The sequence below is a fragment of the Silurus meridionalis genome, chromosome 1 (genome assembly GCF_014805685.1).
Source record: "Silurus meridionalis isolate SWU-2019-XX chromosome 1, ASM1480568v1, whole genome shotgun sequence".
NCBI classification, from domain to species: Eukaryota; Metazoa; Chordata; class Actinopteri; order Siluriformes; family Siluridae; genus Silurus; species Silurus meridionalis.
Window position 1 is genome coordinate 33,587,592 of NC_060884.1, and position 18,287 is coordinate 33,605,878.

An 18,287-nucleotide genomic window follows, 5' to 3' on the forward strand; every position below is an offset into this window, starting at 1 on the left:
GAAATGTTTACTGTTCTATCATGCAGAAAAGTCTAACCTGTGTGTGTGTGTGTGTGTGTGTGTGTGTGTGTGTGTGTGTGTGTGTAGCCTTTAGTGCCAATGGAAAGGATGTAATAGTGGATTTCCCTCAGCAGTCCCACTGGACAGGACTGCTGTCTGAGATGGAGCTGGTGCCGAGCGTTCACCCCGGAGTCAGGTACTTCTTCGTGTCCCAAATTGGCCTGATTTCCTAAGCCGCCGGCTTGTTGGGATGCATTGTAAAAACTTTTTGCATCCACAGGTGTGATGGCTGTCAGATGTTCCCCATTAATGGACCCAGGTTCAAGTGCCGGAGCTGCGACGACTTTGATTTCTGTGAAAGCTGCTTCAAAACGCGCAAACACAACCCCAGACATTCGTTCGGACGCATTAATGAACCAGGTCAGTCTCGATCGGTTTGCAAATAATGCCCAAAATTTCATTCCATGACCTACCGTGACCTGTGTGCTGTGTGACGTTCAGGTCAGTCTCCAGCGTTTAGCGGGCGCTCGGGGAAGCAGCTGAAGAGACACCACAGCAGCCAGCGGGGAATGCTGATAGACGATTGGTCCAGAGCTGTGAGGAACCTCAGCGTGTCATCTTCTATTAACCAGGCGTCTCGTCTTATTGACTCTGGAGATCAGTGCTGGCAGTCATCTGGATCTCAGGGCAAGGTCAGACAACATTAACTGAGGATGTGTGGCCTTCAAGAACAGATCTTTTTAACATAATCTGTGTTATGTGATCTGTGTGATGGGTAGGGGATCGGGTTGTGGGGTAGGCAGATGAAAAGCCGATCGGGTTGTGGGGTGGGCAGATGGGTAGGCGATCGGGTTGTGGGGTGGGCAGATGGGTAGGCGATTGGGTTGTGGGGTGGGCAGATGGGTAGGCGATTGGGTTGTGGGGTGGGGAGATGGGAAGGCGATGGGGTTGTGGGGTGGGCAGATGGGAAGGCGATTGGGTTGTGGGGTGGGCAGATGGGAAGGCGATTGGGTTGTGGGGTGGGCAGATGGGAAGGCGATGGGGTTGTGGGGTGGGCAGATGGGGCGATGGGGTTGTGGGGTGGGCAGATGGGAAGCGATCGGGTTGTGGGGTGGGCAGATGGGAAGGCGATGGGGTTGTGGGGTGGGCAGATGGGAAGGCGATGGGGTTGTGGGGTGGGCAGATGGGAAGCGATGGGGTTGTGGGGTGGGCAGATGGGAAGGCGATGGGGTTGTGGGGTGGGCAGATGGGAAGGCGATCGGGTTGTGGGGTGGGCAGATGGGAAGGCGATCGGGTTGTGGGGTGGGCAGATGGAACTAAAACATAAACAGTGCATTTACCGTTTTAAAGTCAATTGAAATTGAAAATAATATTTGTATTTTGATGAAATGACAATTAAATGCACTAAAGGGGTTTAGTTTTTTACAGATTGCAATTTTCAGACAATAACAATTATTTTTTTCTAAAAAGGAAAGAATTTTCTTGTCCATTTGAAGAAACATCTTATTTTCTTTAGTATATTTAATGTTGCTTTAAATTTTTTTTCGATGGATTAATCGGTAGGAAACTCTATTACTAAAATAATCGATATCTGCAGCCAGAGTTTATTTATTTATTGTGGTTAATTGTTTCATTTGATATTTTTTTTCTGCTCACTGCAGCACTGGATCAGGTTGGAGCTCTTCCCTGATGTTCTGGTGCACAGGCTGAAGATGGTGGTAGATCCAGCAGACAGCAGCTACATGCCTTCGCTGGTGGTGGTGTCAGGTATCCAGCGTCACGCAGATCATAAATTTATACTATTTTCAGATTTTTCTTCTGAACCAGTTTTATTTTGACGTATTCGTAATGATGTTATTTAGGTGGAAGTTCACTAAACAACCTGATCGAGCTGAAGACCATCAACATTAACCCTACAGACACTACAGTATCTTTACTAAACGACTGCACTGAGGTTTGTTACCTCACACTGTCTGGGTGTGTGTTTGTCGTATTATGAACTAAGTTTATGTATACGTGTGTGTGTGTGTGTGTGTGTGTGTGTGTGTGTGTGTGTGTTTAGTTTCACAGATACATAGAGATCGCTATTAAGCAGTGTCGCAGCTCAGGGATCGACTGCAAGATCCACGGGCTGTGCATTGTGGGTCGTATTCGCGCTGAGGACGAGGATCTGGCAACCGTGCCATTCTTGGCGTCGGATAATGAGGAAGAGGAAGACGATAAAGCGGCTACGGGGAGGTGTGTGTTTCCTATTTCAGTTCTTTACGCCTTATAAATTGGAATGTTATTAATGACGTTTTCTTGTTGCAGTCTCGCACGGAAAAGATCTTCAGGCATGGAGTCTGCAGCTTCCATCAGAACCAAAGTGTTTGTTTGGGGTCTTAATGACAAGGACCAGCTGGGTGGGCTTAAAGGGTCAAAGGTCAGTTGTGTCAATTAACAATTAACTTTCCCAAGCGTTTTTGTAGGTTTGATTGAAACGTTTTGGCTTCCTGTTTCTCGCAGATCAAGGTTCCCTCGTTTTCCGAGACTCTGTCTGCTCTGAATGTGGTGCAGGTGTCTGGAGGCTCCAAGAGTCTTTTCGCAGGTGAGAATGCTGCTGATTAGGTGTGTTTACATGGTTGTGTAGTTTATGGTGGGGGACGCTATGGAGTAATTAGCATGTAATCAGATGATGCGTATTGATCATTTAATTAGTATTTTGAATGAAGTTGTGTGTGTGTGTGTGTGTGTGTGTGTGTGTGTGTGTGTGTGTGTGTGTGTGTGTGTGTGTGTGTGTGTTTGCAGTGACTGCGGAGGGAAAGGTGTACGCATGCGGGGAAGCCACTAACGGAAGGCTGGGTCTGGGTCTGAGCAGTGGCACCATTCCCATCCCGCGCCAGATCACTGCTCTTAGTAACTACGTAGTGAAGAAAGTGGCTGTTCATTCAGGTGTGTACAGTACTGCTTTATTCATCCTATAATCTCACTCATAAGGGTTTATATATTGTATAAGATGCTATAATATCGTACATCATTCAGACTGTTTACAGCTACTATAATTGTATTTCCTGTAGGCTGTTTATAGCTGCTAAAATATTGTACGTGATCGACTGTTTATAGCTGCTATAATATTGTACCTTATACAGACTGTTTATAGCTGATGTATCATACATTATACAGACTGTTTATAGCTGCTATAATATTGTACGTGATCGACTGTTTATAGCTGCTAAAATATTGTACGTGATCGACTGTTTATAGCTGCTATAATATTGTACGTGATCGACTGTTTATAGCTGCTATAATATTGTACCTTATACAGACTGTTTATAGCTGATGTATCATACATTATACAGACTGTTTATAGCTGCTATAATATTGTACGTGATCGACTGTTTATAGCTGCTATAATATTGTACCGTTTACAGACTGTTTATAGCTGCTATAATATTGTACGTGATCGACTGTTTATAGCTGCTATAATATTGTACGTGATCGACTGTTTATAGCTGCTATAATATTGTACCGTTTACAGACTGTTTATAGCTGATGTATCATACATTATACAGACTGTTTATAGCTGCTATAATATTGTACGTGATCGACTGTTTATAGCTGCTATAATATTGTACCGTTTACAGACTGTTTATAGCTGCTATAATATTGTACGTGATCGACTGTTTATAGCTGCTATAATATTGTACCGTTTACAGACTGTTTATAGCTGCTATAATATTGTATGTTATACAGACTGTTTATAGCTGCTATAATATTGTATGTTATACAGACTGTTTATAGCTGCTATAATATTGTACCTTATACAGACTGTTTATAGCTGCTATAATATTGTACTGTTTACAGACTGTTTATAGCTGCTATAATATTGTACCGTTTACAGACTGTTTATAGCTGCTATAATATTGTACTGTTATACAGACTGTTTATAGCTGCTATAATATTGTACCTTATACAGACTGTTTATAGCTGCTATAATATTGTACTGTTTACAGACTGTTTATAGCTGCTATAATATTGTACCTTATACAGACTGTTTATAGCTGCTATAATATTGTACTGTTTACAGACTGTTTATAGCTGCTATAATATTGTACCGTTTACAGACTGTTTATAGCTGCTATAATATTGTACCTTATACAGACTGTTTATAGCTGCTATAATATTGTATGTTATACAGACTGTTTATAGCTGCTATAATATTGTACTGTTTACAGACTGTTTATAGCTGCTATAATATTGTACCGTTTACAGACTGTTTATAGCTGCTATAACTTACGAACGCTGCAAATTAAAACTTTGACACTTGGGATAAAATGAAAGTTGTCATGGTAACGCTGACCTATTAACAAGCGCCAAGTTGATGAATCGCAGAGAAAAGAACACATGAAGCTGCATCCTGTTTTGCATATTTAATGAATATTGATGCATCTTGATGCCCCCCACTCCCACAGGTGGACGCCATGCCATGGCTTTGACAGTGGATGGAAAAGTGTTCTCGTGGGGTGAAGGAGATGATGGTAAACTCGGGCATTTCAGTAGAATGTAAGTTCCTGTCAAAATATCACGTCTTGAAGGGTTTGTGTCTGGGTGGAATGATGTTAAACGATGATGTGTGTGTTTGTGTGTGTGTGTGTGTAGGAACTGCGATAAACCTAGGCTGATTGAAGCTCTGAAGACGAAGCGCATTCGGGACATCGCCTGTGGGAGCTCGCACAGTGCCGCCATTACCTCCAGCGGAGAGCTGTACAGCTGGGGTCTGGGGGAGTACGGGCGTCTGGGGCACGGAGACAACACCACGCAGCTCCGACCCAAACTAGTGAGCACTGAGACTCCTTCCAAAAGCAGAATAACTATATTGAAAAATTATCAGGTGTTCACACACTTAATATTGATCTGTATCTGAATATGTATTTATTTTATGTTGTTTGAACATCCCAGTTCCTGTTCAGCCATAAGGGTGTTGGTAAAGTCAGGTACTGATGTAGGTGAGGGGAGGTGAAGAGGTCTGGGGTCTTCAAAAGGGTGGAGCTCAGAGCTTTTTACCAGGAGATCTTCCAATTCAACTCCAATTATAGAGGATTGATCAACACGTAATTACCAGTCGTGAGGCCTCTGTACCCTCTGTGTTTCCAGGTGAAGGTGTTGTTGGGACATCGGGTTATCCAGGTGGCTTGTGGGAGTCGGGACGCACAAACTCTGGCTCTGACAGACGAAGGTAAGCGTACAGTCATGTAGATTGTGAGTTGTACTTTAGAGGTGTGGTCTAAGTGTGTATGTGTGTGTGTGTGTGTGTGTGTGTGTGTGTGTGTGTGTAGGTCTGGTGTTCTCCTGGGGAGACGGAGACTTCGGGAAGCTGGGTCGTGGAGGCAGCGAGGGCTGCAACATCCCTCAGAACATCGAGCGTCTGAACGGACAGGGCGTGTGTCAGATAGAGTGTGGAGCTCAGTTCTCTCTCGCTCTCACCAAATCAGGAGTGGTGTGGACCTGGTACACTTCCTCTTCTTCTCCACCTCCTTTCTCCTCTTCTTTACTACACACACTCACACACACACGGTTGATGTTATCATGACTCTTATTGCTGATGTGTGCTGATCTTCTCAACCCTTATCTCAACCTTCCCTTCCCTTCCCTTACACAATCCTCCTTCTCCTCCTGATCCTGATCCACCTCCTTCTTTTCTTTCCTTCTCCCTCTACTTTTCCTTCTCAACTTCTTCCACTCCCTTGATGGTTTCTTCCTCTTTTTTCTTTTTTAACTTCTACTCATACTTCTTCACCTTTATCTTCTTTTAATCCTGTTTCTTTTTTTGTTTGTTCATTACAGCGTGCTCTCGCACGTGCTCACACACACACACACACACACACACGCTCAACGCACACACACAGCTGATGTTCTGTTGGTGCTCTTGTTGGTGACGTGTGCAGGGGTAAAGGTGATTACTTCCGGCTGGGTCACGGGACAGACGTTCACGTGAGGAAGCCTCAGATGGTGGAGGGTCTGAGAGGGAAGAAGATTGTTCATGTGGCTGTAGGAGCTCTGCACTGTCTGGCTGTTACAGACACAGGACAGGTACACCATGTTCCTCCACACACCTTCACACAACATCTATCACCTCTGTGGGCTCTGGGTCAGCCTTCTCTTTCTTCTCTTACTCATTTCCTTTCTTCTTCTCCTCTCCTAATCCTTCTCCTCCTTTTTCTACATTTTCTGCTTCTCCTACTCCTTCTACTTCTGCTTCTTCATCATCTGCTTTTCCTTCTACTTATTCTTCTACTTCTCCTTCTTCTTTTTCTTCATCTATTACTTCTCTCTCTCCTACATTTTCGACTTCTTTTCACCACCTTCTTTTACTCATAATTCCTTTTCTTATTTCTCATACTCTGTTTTCGGTTTGTTTCTTTTTTTGTTCTTCTTTGTTCTCCTTTCATTCTTCATCTTCTTCCTCTCCTTTTATTCTTCTTTTCTTCTCCTTGTGCTTTTGTCATCTTCCTATCTACCTAAAACTTCATATTCTTATCCCCTGTTCCCAATGTTCAATTCTTCATCTTTTTTCATCATTGTCTATCTCATCCTTCATCTTCCTCTTTTTCTTGTCCTTCATCTTCTCATTCATCCTCTCTTAAATACTTGGTCACCATCTTCTTCCTTACCATCTTTCTCATCCTCCTCATATTCTCATTCTTCTTCTCTTTCATCCTTCACCTTCTTCATTCTCTTCATCCAGCCCTCGTTTGCTGCTTTCTTTACCTTCATGTTCTCTTTCTCCTTTTCCATCTTCTCCCTGTACACATTTCTTTTTGTGAGCGTTGTTTGGTTCCTCTCTGGCTGTGTACAGGTGTACGCGTGGGGTGATAACGACCATGGGCAGCAGGGGAACGGGACGACCACGGTGAACCGGAAGCCCACTCTTGTGCAGGGACTGGAGGGTCAGAAGATCACGCGGGTGGCGTGCGGCTCATCTCACAGCGTGGCCTGGACCACCGTGGACGTCACCACGCCGTCTGTTCACGAACCGGTTCTCTTCCAGACGGCCAGAGACTCGCTCGGGGCCTCATACCTGGGTCAGATGGGTTTCCTGTAGCTTTGATGGCTGTTTTTGCTGGTTTAACACAATTTAATCAGAATTGTGTGTGTTTAGGTGTGCCTTCAGACAGCGACCCGTCCTCCCTGAGTAATAAGCTAAGCGGTCAGAACAGCGCCAAGTCCAGCAGGCCGTCTCTGGCCAAAATTCTGCTGTCTCTGGACGGGAATCTGGCTAAGCAGCACGCTCTGTCTCATGTCCTTTCTGCTCTGCAGATAATCTATGCTAGGTGCTGTATTGCTCCTTGGTTGCCAGATTGGTAAAATATGTACACCCATTGAAACGTTAACTTAAATTTAACGCGTTCGTGTGTTCCTGCAGGGACGCGGTGGTAGCAGCTCTCATGCCCTCCTGTATGATGCCAGTGGAATGCCCGTCCACCTCTCCGGTCCCGCCCTCCGATTGCTCATCCGTCTCCAGCCCCTCTGAAGCTGAAGGACCTCCTTTGAACTTCGACCCCGAGGAGCGCACCAGCCCGCACCCGTGGCAGGACAGCAGAAAGGGGGAGGTGCGAGTCGTGTCCTCTGTTACTGCTTCCTCAATTAGCATCGTTTATTTTATTCACTTTAGCCGTAGTTCAGAAACAAACGACAAACCATTCGATCTAAGCGTGGGGTCTCAGGTGTGAGCCGGGGTTCAGTGGGGTACATAGTGCTGGTTTGGGGAGTTTCATAGTGGCTTATTTATGGTGGAACATGATGAATTTTGAACTGGGAGCAGTGCTCTGGTTGGATATTCAGAGGTATTTTGGCAGGAATTGTTTTGTATGCTTACTAAATATAATTATTGATTAATTACATGGTGCTTTTTTTTAGCACAAATTGTGTTCGAATAGTGGATATATATTGTATAGTGTGTGCGTGTGTGTGTGTGTGTGTGTGTGACTGGTCATCAAGGTTGTATTTGATCCTGTGAATATCCAGCGTTTTTGTTTTTTTGTCCTGTAGGTGGCGTCTTCTGAAGATGCCGTTACCCCGTCATCTGCCGTGACCCCCTCGGCAGCGGCCGCTTCCTCTCGGCCCTTCATCCCCGTCACAGACGACCCCGGTGCAGCCAGCATCATTGCCGAGACCATGACCAAGACCAAAGAGGTTCATGTTACATCACTGCTGGACGTGTTGTATTACTGTGTAAATATACGTGTTGTAATCCGTTCATCATTTGTTCCAGGACTCCGAGAGCCAGAATAAAGCCTCCGGCCCCGAACCTCAGTACCTGGACGAGTTCTCCAGTCTGCTTGTTCCTGATGATACACGTGTGATGGTTGATCTGCTGAAGCTGGCTGTGAATCTGCGCTCAGGAGAGAAGGGGAAGGAAGTGCTGTCTGCAGTGCTGTCTGGAATGGGCACCGCCTACCCACAGGTTCACCTGCATTATAATCTGAACAATGTGGTTTTACACACACTGATATATGTAGGTAATTGTGTGTGTGTGTGTGTGTGTGTGTGTGTGTGTACGTTCTCAGGTGGCTGACATGTTACTGGAGCTGTGTGTGACTGAGCTGGAGGACGTGGCCACGGATTCTCAGAGCGGCCGTCTGTCCTCTCAGCCTGTGGTGGTGGAGAGCAGTCACCCCTACACTGACGACACCTCCACCAGCGGAACAGTCAAAATCCCAGGTAACACACCTGTGTGTTTGTGGACCATCAGATTAAAATGTGCTTCTTTTCCATTTCACATTTTCTCTTATAAACTTCCACTCTTCTGGGAAGATGTTTTACTAGATTTTCATGGAGATTTGTGGAGAGTCATTTAACCACAAGGGTGTTAGTAAAGACACGTAGTGATGGAGATGAGAAGGTGACGAGGCCTGGACGAGGTCAGCGTTCACATTCTCCCAACTCAAAGGTGTTCAATAGGGTTTGGAGCTCTATAGCAGGAGATCTTCCACTCCAACACAATTGTGTTTCAAGAACTGGGTGGAAAATTTGGAGAAGAAGCACATATACTTATATACGAAATTTTAAATGTATTAAATAACAGGAAATGGACTTTAGAGTTCTATAGACACAGAAGATGATATCTGGTGGCTTCTGCACATTATTTCTGTAAATTATTCTTCTCCTTTGGGATCCTTATTTTTTTTCTTCACTTTCTGAAACCACTTCAGGTGCGGAGGGTCTGCGAGTTGAGTTTGACCGACAGTGTTCTACAGAGAGGAGACATGACCCGCTGACCGTCATGGACGGAGCCAATAGAATCGTCTCTGTTCGATCAGGTGACTTAACCTGTCATACACCCCCGCTCTCGGGTCTCAGAGCTGAAAATGAAAAATTTTAAATGGTAACCGTTTTAGTGTGTGTGTGTGTGTGTGTGTGTGTGTGTGTGTGTGTGTGTGTGTGTGTGTGTGTGTGTGTGTGTGTGTGTTTCAGGGCGTGAGTGGTCAGACTGGTCAAGCGAGTTGAGGATTCCAGGAGACGAGCTGAAATGGAAGTTCACCAGTGACGGCTCTGTGAATGGCTGGGGCTGGCGCTTCACTGTCTATCCAATCATGCCTGCAGCGGGTACACACACACACACACACACACATCAGTGGGTTCATCTCTTGTTTCTAAAAATATAACCCAGCTGGCACAGATCAACGTTTTATATAAAAGCTAGCTGTGCTTCAGGTTGCTATGGTTACCAGACAGTCAAGGCAAGCATGATCTCTTTAATTACGCATATTCTGGCCTTGAATTCATGCCAGACACGTTTCAGCCTCGTTTCAGGGCCGTACCCTGTCTCTACTGTCGGTCTCTGGACGATTGCATACATTAGTGGACTTGGGTATGTGAAGAGGGCAAACGACACTTTCCTCTGCACGTGTTGCACCATACTGTGATTCCGGTGAAAATTTTTTATAAAAATACATCGAATTATTATAGTTTTGCAAGCTAACGATAATATACGAGCGAAAGTATTGGGACACTTGCCTGTACGTGTGATGGAAACGCAGCAAAGATGTTTCTTGCTTCGCTGACGATTTAATTCAATTGAGGTCTGCCAGTAGTTGTGTGTTTGTGTGTGGTTCTAGAAACAAGTAGTAATATATCAGTATTTAACATTCACCATAGCATAACAATACAATAAACAGTGGCAAAGTAGCAAATTAACAATATTAATACTTGGAAAGACATCAAACTATATTCAGAAGTAATATTCTTCACTTCAATACGCATAGTAAATAACTAAACACTGCCTTTTCAAAGGGCACAAAAAATGTTTAAACATAAATAATTAAAACAATTACACTTCCGTTTAATATAAATATGAAATAGATATATATGAAAATAAATGGATTCGCCCATATAAGCCATATTACTATATAACTTGAGGAATGCCCCCGTGCGCTTCGCACGCTCCTGGTTCACCACAACCACGCGTTTTCAGGCACTCTTCACATCCTCCGTAATTCCTCAAGGGGGCGGTAAAGGTCCATAGTCATTGAAATATTTAACTCATTACGAGAGCTCCTAGTAAAACGCAAATTAAAAAATCTAAATCTTAAATTCTTAGTCTTAAAACAAAGTCTTAAGTCTTAAATTTGCTGTTCTAGATCTTTTTATAATTCAAAAATTTTAATTTTTCAGCTGTAAGGAAGTGAAATTTTATACTTTGCTTGAAAATATTTTTATTAGGGTTTGTTTAAGGCACTTGCTAACAAATTATTGTGTGTTTGTGGTTAAATAGGTCTTAATTGTAATTCTTAATGGTCTTAAAAAGGCTCTAACATGTGTTTTGATTTTGTGAAACCGGCAGGAACCCTGTCTTTAGTAAAGCGTCGCTATTTTATTGTTAAATCTGCCCCAGGTCCTAAAGACCTCCTGTCCGATCGCTGCATCCTGTCCTGCCCATCTATGGACTTAGTGACCTGCCTGCTGGACTTCCGTCTTAACTTCGCCTCGAACCGTAGCATCGTGCCGCGCCTTGCTGCTTCACTGGCCGCCTGCGCGCAGCTCAGCGCTCTGGGTACGTCTGCACGTCTGCACTTCGCTATCGATGCAGGAAGTGGAAAAATATGAACTTATTATGAGTGCTGCTTTCATTAATTTGTTCACTATTCTGATTGTGTGTGTGTGTTCCAGCGGCCGGACATCGTATGTGGGCCCTGCAGAGGTTACGCAAACTCCTGACTACTGAATACGGCCAGTCCATAAACATTAACCGGCTGCTCGGGGATGGTGAAGGAGAGGCTCGATCTGTGGTCAGTCCTCCAGAAACTAGTCATTACATACACTAATATAAACACACACAGTCAGGGATGCTGTTCTAGAATTAATCAATCAACACCTCCTGACCAATCAGAATCCATAGCGTTAGCTGCTAGCCATTTCCTGGTTAGTGGCTAAAGCTAGCACTATGAATTCTTTGCATTTTATGATTATGCGTTTTCATGCATGCACAAATTAAATGGTGTTTCCTGGTGCGGCGGAGTGCGCCACTTACTCCGTCATACATCGATTTTATCTTTGTTCCGCATGTAAACAGGATTTCATTCAGTACCAAGTCGAAAGATTTCTGTACAAATATGTGTAACGTTATATTCAAAATAATAAATAATTGTGTGTGTGTGTGTGTGTGTGTATATATATCTATATATAAATTCACGTGTTTGTATTTGTGCATTGTTGTGTATTTGTTGTAGAGTTTTACAGGCAGTGCTCTTGCAGCTTTGGTGAAGGGGCTTCCAGAGGCTCTTCAGAGGCAGTATGAGTATGAGGACCCTATTGTCAGAGGAGGCAAACAGCTCCTTCATAGCCCATTCTTCAAGGTGTGTGTGTAAGAGTGTGTGTAAGAGTGTGTGTAAGAGATTAAAGTGTGTGTGTGTGTGTGTGTGAGAGAGAGATTAAATTGAGCAGTGGTGCGTGTGTGTGTGTGTGTGTGTGTGTGTGTGTGTGTGTGTGTGTGTGTGTGTGTGTGTAAGAGATTAAATTGAGCAGTGGTGTGTGTGTGTGTGTGTGTGTGTGTGATTAATTGATGAATGTGTTTCAGGTATTGGTAGCTCTCGCGTGTGATCTGGAGTTGGACACTCTTCCCTGCTGTGCCGAGACCCATAAGTGGGCGTGGTTTCGACGCTACTGCACCGCCTCTCGAGTGGCCGTGGCTTTGGATAAGCGAACGCCCCTGCCACGCCCATTCCTGGATGAGGTGTGAGCCCCGCCCACTTTTTTAAGGTGACATATTTTGTCCAGTTGAGTTGTTTATTAATTTTTTTTACTGTTTCTTTCACGAAGGTCGCAAAAAAAATCCGCGAGCTGATGGCGGACCACGAGAACATGAACGTGCTTCACGAGAGCCACGAACTGTTCAAGAGAGAACACGATGAACAGCTGGTGCAGTGGATGAACAGGTGCGCTTAAACAAAAATCATGTCTGAGAAGCAGCTAAGAGCCCCAGTGGTAACTAGCAGCACCATGCTGTACAGTCTGATTCACTTTCTTAGTGGGGGTTTCTTCTGTCCTGAGATCAGAGATGCGTTTATCATAAAGTTAACCAGGAGGCACTGATTTAAATTCCAAATTAAAATATGATTTTTAATTCTATTTTAATTCTTAGAAATTGTTCAGGTGTTTCTACATCAATCAGTTTGTCTGTCCATTCATTTATATAAGGGAGAAAATTCTAGGGAAAAAATCTAAAAAAACCAACTAAATAAATAAAATAAAAAACAAAATTAAAAAAACCTAAGTAATAAAAAAAAATAATTCAAGAAATAATTCAAGAAAAATGTGTATACAAAACTAAATAATAAAAAACCCTAAATAATTATTAAAAAAATAATAATGAAAAATGTGTCCCAAAAATGCTTTGTGTGATGTGACCATTTGGTCCGTCCATCCATCCATCCATCCATCCATCCATCCATCCATCTATCTATCTATCTATAATAAAACATGATGATAAAACATAGATCTATCTATCTATCTATCTATCTATCTATCTATCCATCCATCCATCCATCCATCCATCCATCCATCCATCCATCCATCCATCCATCCATCCATCCATCAAGCCATTTATCCACCCATCACTATTGTTAACCTAATCAATCCATCCATCCTTCCTTTGATTGTGATAAAATGGAGATTTGTTCTTGATTTGGTTTAACAGTAAACAGGACTTGTTATATACAGTGGGTACGGAAAGTATTCAGACCCCCTTAAATGCTTCACTCTTTGTTATATTGCAGCCATTTGCTAAAATCATTTAAGTTCATTTTTCTTCCTCATGAATCTACACATAGCACCCCATACTGACAGAAAAACACAGAATTGTTGCAGCTTTATTAAAAAAATTAAAACTGAAATATCACATGGTCCTAAGTATTCAGACCCTTTGCTCAGTATTTAGTAGAAGCTCTCTTTTGATCTAATACAGCCAGGAGTCTTTTTTGGGAAAGATGCAACAAGTTTTTTCACACCTGGATTTGGGGATCCTCTGCCATTCCTCCTTGCAGATCCTCTCCAGTTATGTCAGGATTGTAAACGTTGGTGGACAGCCATTTTTAGGTCTCTCCAGAGATGCTTAATTGGTTTTAAGTCAGGGCTCTGGCTGGGCCATTCAAGAACAGTCACGGAGTTGTTGTGAAGCCACTCCTTCGTTATTTTAGCTGTGTGCTTAGGGTCATTGTCTTGTCTGGAAGGTAAACCTTCGGCCCAGTCTGAGGTCCAGAGCACTCTGGAGAAGGTTTGCGTCCAGGATATCCCTGTACGTGGCCGCATTCATCTTTCCCTCGATTGCAACCAGTCGTCCTGCAGCTGAAAAACACCCCCACAGCCTGATGCTTCCACCACCATGCTTCACTGTTGGGACTGTATTGGACAGGTGATGAGCAGTGACTGGTTTTCTCCACACATACCGCTTAGAATTAAGGCCAAAAAGTTCTATCTTGGTCTCATCAGACCAGAGAATCTTATTTCTCACCATCTTGGAGAACTCCATGCTGGCTTTAATGTGTCTTGCACTGAGGAGAGGCTTCCGTAGGGCCACTCTGCCACAAAGCCCCGACTGGTGATGGGCTGCAGTGATGGTTGACTTTCTACAACTTTCTCCCATCTCCGGACTGCATCTCTGGAGCTCAGCCACAGTGATCTTTGGGTTCTTCTTTACCTCTCTCACCAAGGCTCTTCTCCCCCGATAGCTCAGTTTGGCCGGACGGCCAGCTCTAGGAAGGGTTCTGGTCGTCCCAAACGTCTTCCATTTAAAGATTGAGGCCACTGTGCTCTTAGGAACCTTAAGTGCAGCAGAAATATTTTGTAACCCTGGCCAGATCTGTGCCGTGCCACAATTCTGTCTCTGAGCTCTTTAGGCAGTTCCTTTGAACTCATGATTCTCATTTGCTCTGACATGCATTGTGATCTGTAAGGTCTTATATAGACAGGTGTGTGGCTTTCCTAATCAAGTCCAATCAGTATAATCAAACATTTCTGGACTCAAATGAAGGTGTAGAACCATTTTAAGGATGATCAAAAGAAATGGCTAACACCTGAGTTAAATGAGTGTCACAGCAAAGAGTCTGAATACTTAGGACCATGTGATTTTTATTTTTTAATAAATCTGCAATTATGTCAACAATTCTGTGTTTTTCTGTCAGTATGGGGCGCTGTGTGTACATTAATGAGGAAAATGAGGAGCAAATGGCTGCAATATCACAAAGAGTGAAAGATTTAGGGGGGTCTGAATACTTTCTGTACCCACTGTAAATAACCATAAAGAGTCAAATCACCCAGTATTTATTTATTTTTTTGTATCTAAAAAAAAAAAAAACATTTTTCTCCAGTTTTCTTTTTATTTTTACACTTTTGTTACCACACCATGTCCACCAAGCACCTGTTTTTTATGAAATTTAACACAGTCAGAGGAGAGCACTAGCTATCTGCCAGCTGCTCTGTACATGAGCTGAGAGATGAACATGTTCTCTCCTGACTCCTGTACAGATTATATTTGAGTGTGTGATTTCTGGAGGATTGAGAAATCGCTCTTCTGTCGCATCCGTTTTTATTTTTATATTCTCTAAACCGCTCCACTTCAGGCGTCCGGACGACTGGACTCTATCAGCGGGAGGTAGCGGCACCATCTACGGCTGGGGTCACAACCATCGAGGACAACTAGGTGGCATAGAAGGGGCAAAGGTGAAAGTCCCGACGCCGACGGAGGCCCTCGCCACGCTGCGGCCCGTTCAGCTGATCGGAGGAGAACAAACGCTGTTCGCCGTCACGGCAGATGGCAAGGTGAGAGAGAGAGAGAGAGGACGTGTCCTGGACACGTAGCAAAACGGTTTTAAAAAGTACTACACTGGATACACTGTACAGCCGAAAGTTTGTGGACACCTGACCTACCATTCCACATTTAATCAATAGGTTACTGTTCGTAATCTCGGTTTTCTGAAACATCAAGTGGAGAGATGTGGAGCAGTCACCATCAGCTCCCTCATCAGGGACAATCTTACACTTATAAAGAACATCTTATTCATTTTTATCACCACGTAATGTTTAAAGCTGCTTTAGAGACATGTTCATTTTTAAAAGCGCCATACAAATACAAATTTAAACATCAAGCCGGTAGTATCTGACAAGTGTATGTGGAGAGGCCCAGCTCGAAGAGGCACAAATGTCCTGCAAGGAAACCCCTGTAATCAGAGCCCGAGGATCAGCCATGCCTTTAGTGGCGTGTGCTTAGAGGCCCCCTGGAGGCTGCACTTCTTCAGATTCAAATGCCGAAGAGAGTGTTGTTGCTTAGAAATGGGATTTAAATCTCTGGCTCAAGAGGGCTCAAGAAATGAAGAACTGGTCGCACTTCCTGAAAGGGCTAGTCCTGTCGAGGCAAACTCGCAGAGAAACCTCTGATACTCTGCAGAGAATTTGGTGCATGAGGAATGAACAGTGTGTGCATGCCAGGAGCAGAACTGTCTTGAAGGACAAAGAGATACATTTCCCAGGGGCTTAAAAGGCTGTTGACACAAACCCTTCAGCACCATGGAGAGCTCTCATTCTGGAACTACTCTTCTGGTGACTGGTAGGGAACAGTGAGCACCTTTCATAAATCTGAGAATAAGAAGGTGTTGCCCGACCCTAGTGCCCCCAAGCCCGACATAAACAAACCTTCACCGTAGAAAAAGATCTTCCACCATCAAATGCTGCAAATAAATCCTTGTATAGTGGCGGGCATTTGTGGGCCCAGTTCAGGGAAGCAACACCGTGGAAGATCCGTTTTGGGCGTCGCCTTTCTCCCCCTTTGAGTCGGACAATTCAAAATCGACAACCTTTTGTGGAAGTTTGTCCTGATGTAGGTGAGATGAGGAGACCTGTGATGTTCATTAGGGTGGGAGCTCTATAGCAGATTTATTTTTTAATGTAAATAAACTGTTATTTCAGTCTCTTGTGTATTTAAGAAGTGTAACGTAATTACAGCAATTATGTGCAATATGAGAAGAAATAATCATTCTTGCGTCTCATTCCAGCTCTATGCTACGGGTTACGGAGCCGGAGGGCGTCTGGGGATCGGTGGCACAGAGTCCGTGTCCACTCCGACTCTACTGGAGTCCATCCAGCATGTGTTCATCCGCAAGGTGGCGGTGAACTCCGGGGGAAAACACTGTCTGGCCCTGTCCTCTGAGGGAGAGGTCTACTCCTGGGGAGAGGCAGAGGATGGAAAACTCGGCCATGGAAATAGGAGGTGTGGAGGGGAAAGGAATATTAATTTTTTTATTTACATGATGATTGTTAGCAAGTCATAGAGACTTGTTCTGTCTCGCAGTTCACAACTCGGCCAACAGGTGGCACTGTATGTACAGCTTGTAGTAAGGAGATGGGGTACATTTACTGTAGTTTGGGCAGGTTTATTAATCAATTAAGATGGGTACATTTTATTGTATTATATTTTAAATCAATTTTGTTATGCATAATATTTATTTTATTAATATTTATTGCATTGATATTAGACAGTTATTTTTTAATTATATATTTTATATATCTCTCTCTATCTAGGTAGGTAGATTGAGTTTGTATTGGGAGACAGAAGTTCTATCTGTCTAGTTACAGGGTGCATTTATTTATTATTGATGACTGATATAGTATTGATTTTTAAAACTGTATGGTGTTTATAGTTTGTTTGTTTGTTTGTTTGTTTGTTTGTTTGTTTGTTTGCCCCTCAGCCCGTGTGATCGTCCGCGAGTGATCGAGTCTCTGAGAGGGGTTGAGGTTGTGGATATCGCTGCAGGAGGAGCTCACAGCGCCTGTATCACAGCCAGCGGAGAGCTCTACACCTGGGGCAAGGGCCGCTACGGCCGCCTGGGACACGGAGACAGCGAGGACCAGCTCAAACCCAAACTGGTGTGTGTGTGTGTGTGTGAGAGAGCGGGAGAGAGAGTTGTGATTGTACGTAGAGTTGTTTAGAAAGCATCATCAGTGTGTGTGTGTGTGTGTGTGTGTGTGTGTGTAGGTGGATGCTCTGCAGGGACACAGGGTGATAGACGTAGCGTGTGGCAGCGGTGACGCTCAGACTCTGTGTTTGACGGATGATGACATGGTGTGGTCGTGGGGAGACGGAGATTACGGCAAGCTGGGACGAGGAGGCAGTGACGGCTGTAAAGTGCCCATGAAGGTATGGACAGAATTATTCTATCACTCATACTCCTACATATGTCTCCCTCCCCCTTTCACTGTGTGTCTTTATTCTGTACTGTGTACACTCATCCTCCTACCTGTCCTCCCTCTTTCTTGCTCTCTCTCTGTGCATCTCTCTCGCTGTCTTTCTCTCATCCTGTTTTTTATCTTTTTGTCTTTTGCACTCTGTGCTTTTGTCTTTCTTTCTGTGCATCTTTCTCCCTTCCTGTCTCTCTCTCTCTGGTTTTGTCTTTCTTTGTCTCTTTCTATTGGTCCCCCAATTGTCTCTCTGTTTTTTTTTTTTTTATTTATTTCCTGTGCATCTCTCTCTCTCTCTCTCTCTCTCTCTCTCTCTCTCTCTCTCTCTGTAGATTGACTCTCTGACAGGACTGGGTGTAGTGAAAGTGGAGTGCGGTTCACAGTTCTCCGTCGCGCTCACCAAATCTGGAGCTGTGTACACATGGTAAACACACACAAAAATACCAAAAGTATTGGGACACCTGACTAATTAATCAGCAGGAACTGTAATGACATCACATTCTAAATACATTAACATGGAGTTGGTTCCCCCTTTGCACCTGTAACATTTTCCACTCTTTTTGGAAGACTTTCCATAACAT

At 43.8% G+C, this 18,287-nt stretch overlaps 1 protein-coding gene across 5 annotated transcripts in view; it reads left to right on the plus strand.

Annotated features, from left to right (window-relative positions):
* The window catches only part of herc2 (HECT and RLD domain containing E3 ubiquitin protein ligase 2), a 64,140-nt gene that overhangs the window by 34,330 nt on the left and 11,523 nt on the right, over positions 1-18,287 (plus strand). For all 5 annotated transcript variants that reach the window (XM_046855845.1, XM_046855850.1, XM_046855863.1 and 2 more), the window contains exons 52-83: positions 88-196; positions 281-420; positions 502-692; positions 1,662-1,767; positions 1,863-1,954; positions 2,063-2,238; positions 2,311-2,422; positions 2,506-2,587; positions 2,788-2,931; positions 4,452-4,542; positions 4,639-4,816; positions 5,134-5,215; positions 5,316-5,487; positions 5,925-6,069; positions 6,836-7,061; positions 7,139-7,310; positions 7,403-7,589; positions 8,029-8,172; positions 8,252-8,443; positions 8,547-8,700; positions 9,192-9,299; positions 9,454-9,585; positions 10,874-11,032; positions 11,149-11,267; positions 11,709-11,834; positions 12,056-12,211; positions 12,298-12,413; positions 15,096-15,294; positions 16,524-16,738; positions 17,217-17,394; positions 17,504-17,665; positions 18,039-18,130. In XM_046855845.1, the coding sequence (XP_046711801.1) occupies positions 88-196; positions 281-420; positions 502-692; positions 1,662-1,767; positions 1,863-1,954; positions 2,063-2,238; positions 2,311-2,422; positions 2,506-2,587; positions 2,788-2,931; positions 4,452-4,542; positions 4,639-4,816; positions 5,134-5,215; positions 5,316-5,487; positions 5,925-6,069; positions 6,836-7,061; positions 7,139-7,310; positions 7,403-7,589; positions 8,029-8,172; positions 8,252-8,443; positions 8,547-8,700; positions 9,192-9,299; positions 9,454-9,585; positions 10,874-11,032; positions 11,149-11,267; positions 11,709-11,834; positions 12,056-12,211; positions 12,298-12,413; positions 15,096-15,294; positions 16,524-16,738; positions 17,217-17,394; positions 17,504-17,665; positions 18,039-18,130 (4,657 nt within the window). The remainder of the gene's footprint in view (positions 1-87; positions 197-280; positions 421-501; positions 693-1,661; positions 1,768-1,862; positions 1,955-2,062; positions 2,239-2,310; positions 2,423-2,505; positions 2,588-2,787; positions 2,932-4,451; positions 4,543-4,638; positions 4,817-5,133; positions 5,216-5,315; positions 5,488-5,924; positions 6,070-6,835; positions 7,062-7,138; positions 7,311-7,402; positions 7,590-8,028; positions 8,173-8,251; positions 8,444-8,546; positions 8,701-9,191; positions 9,300-9,453; positions 9,586-10,873; positions 11,033-11,148; positions 11,268-11,708; positions 11,835-12,055; positions 12,212-12,297; positions 12,414-15,095; positions 15,295-16,523; positions 16,739-17,216; positions 17,395-17,503; positions 17,666-18,038; positions 18,131-18,287) is intronic.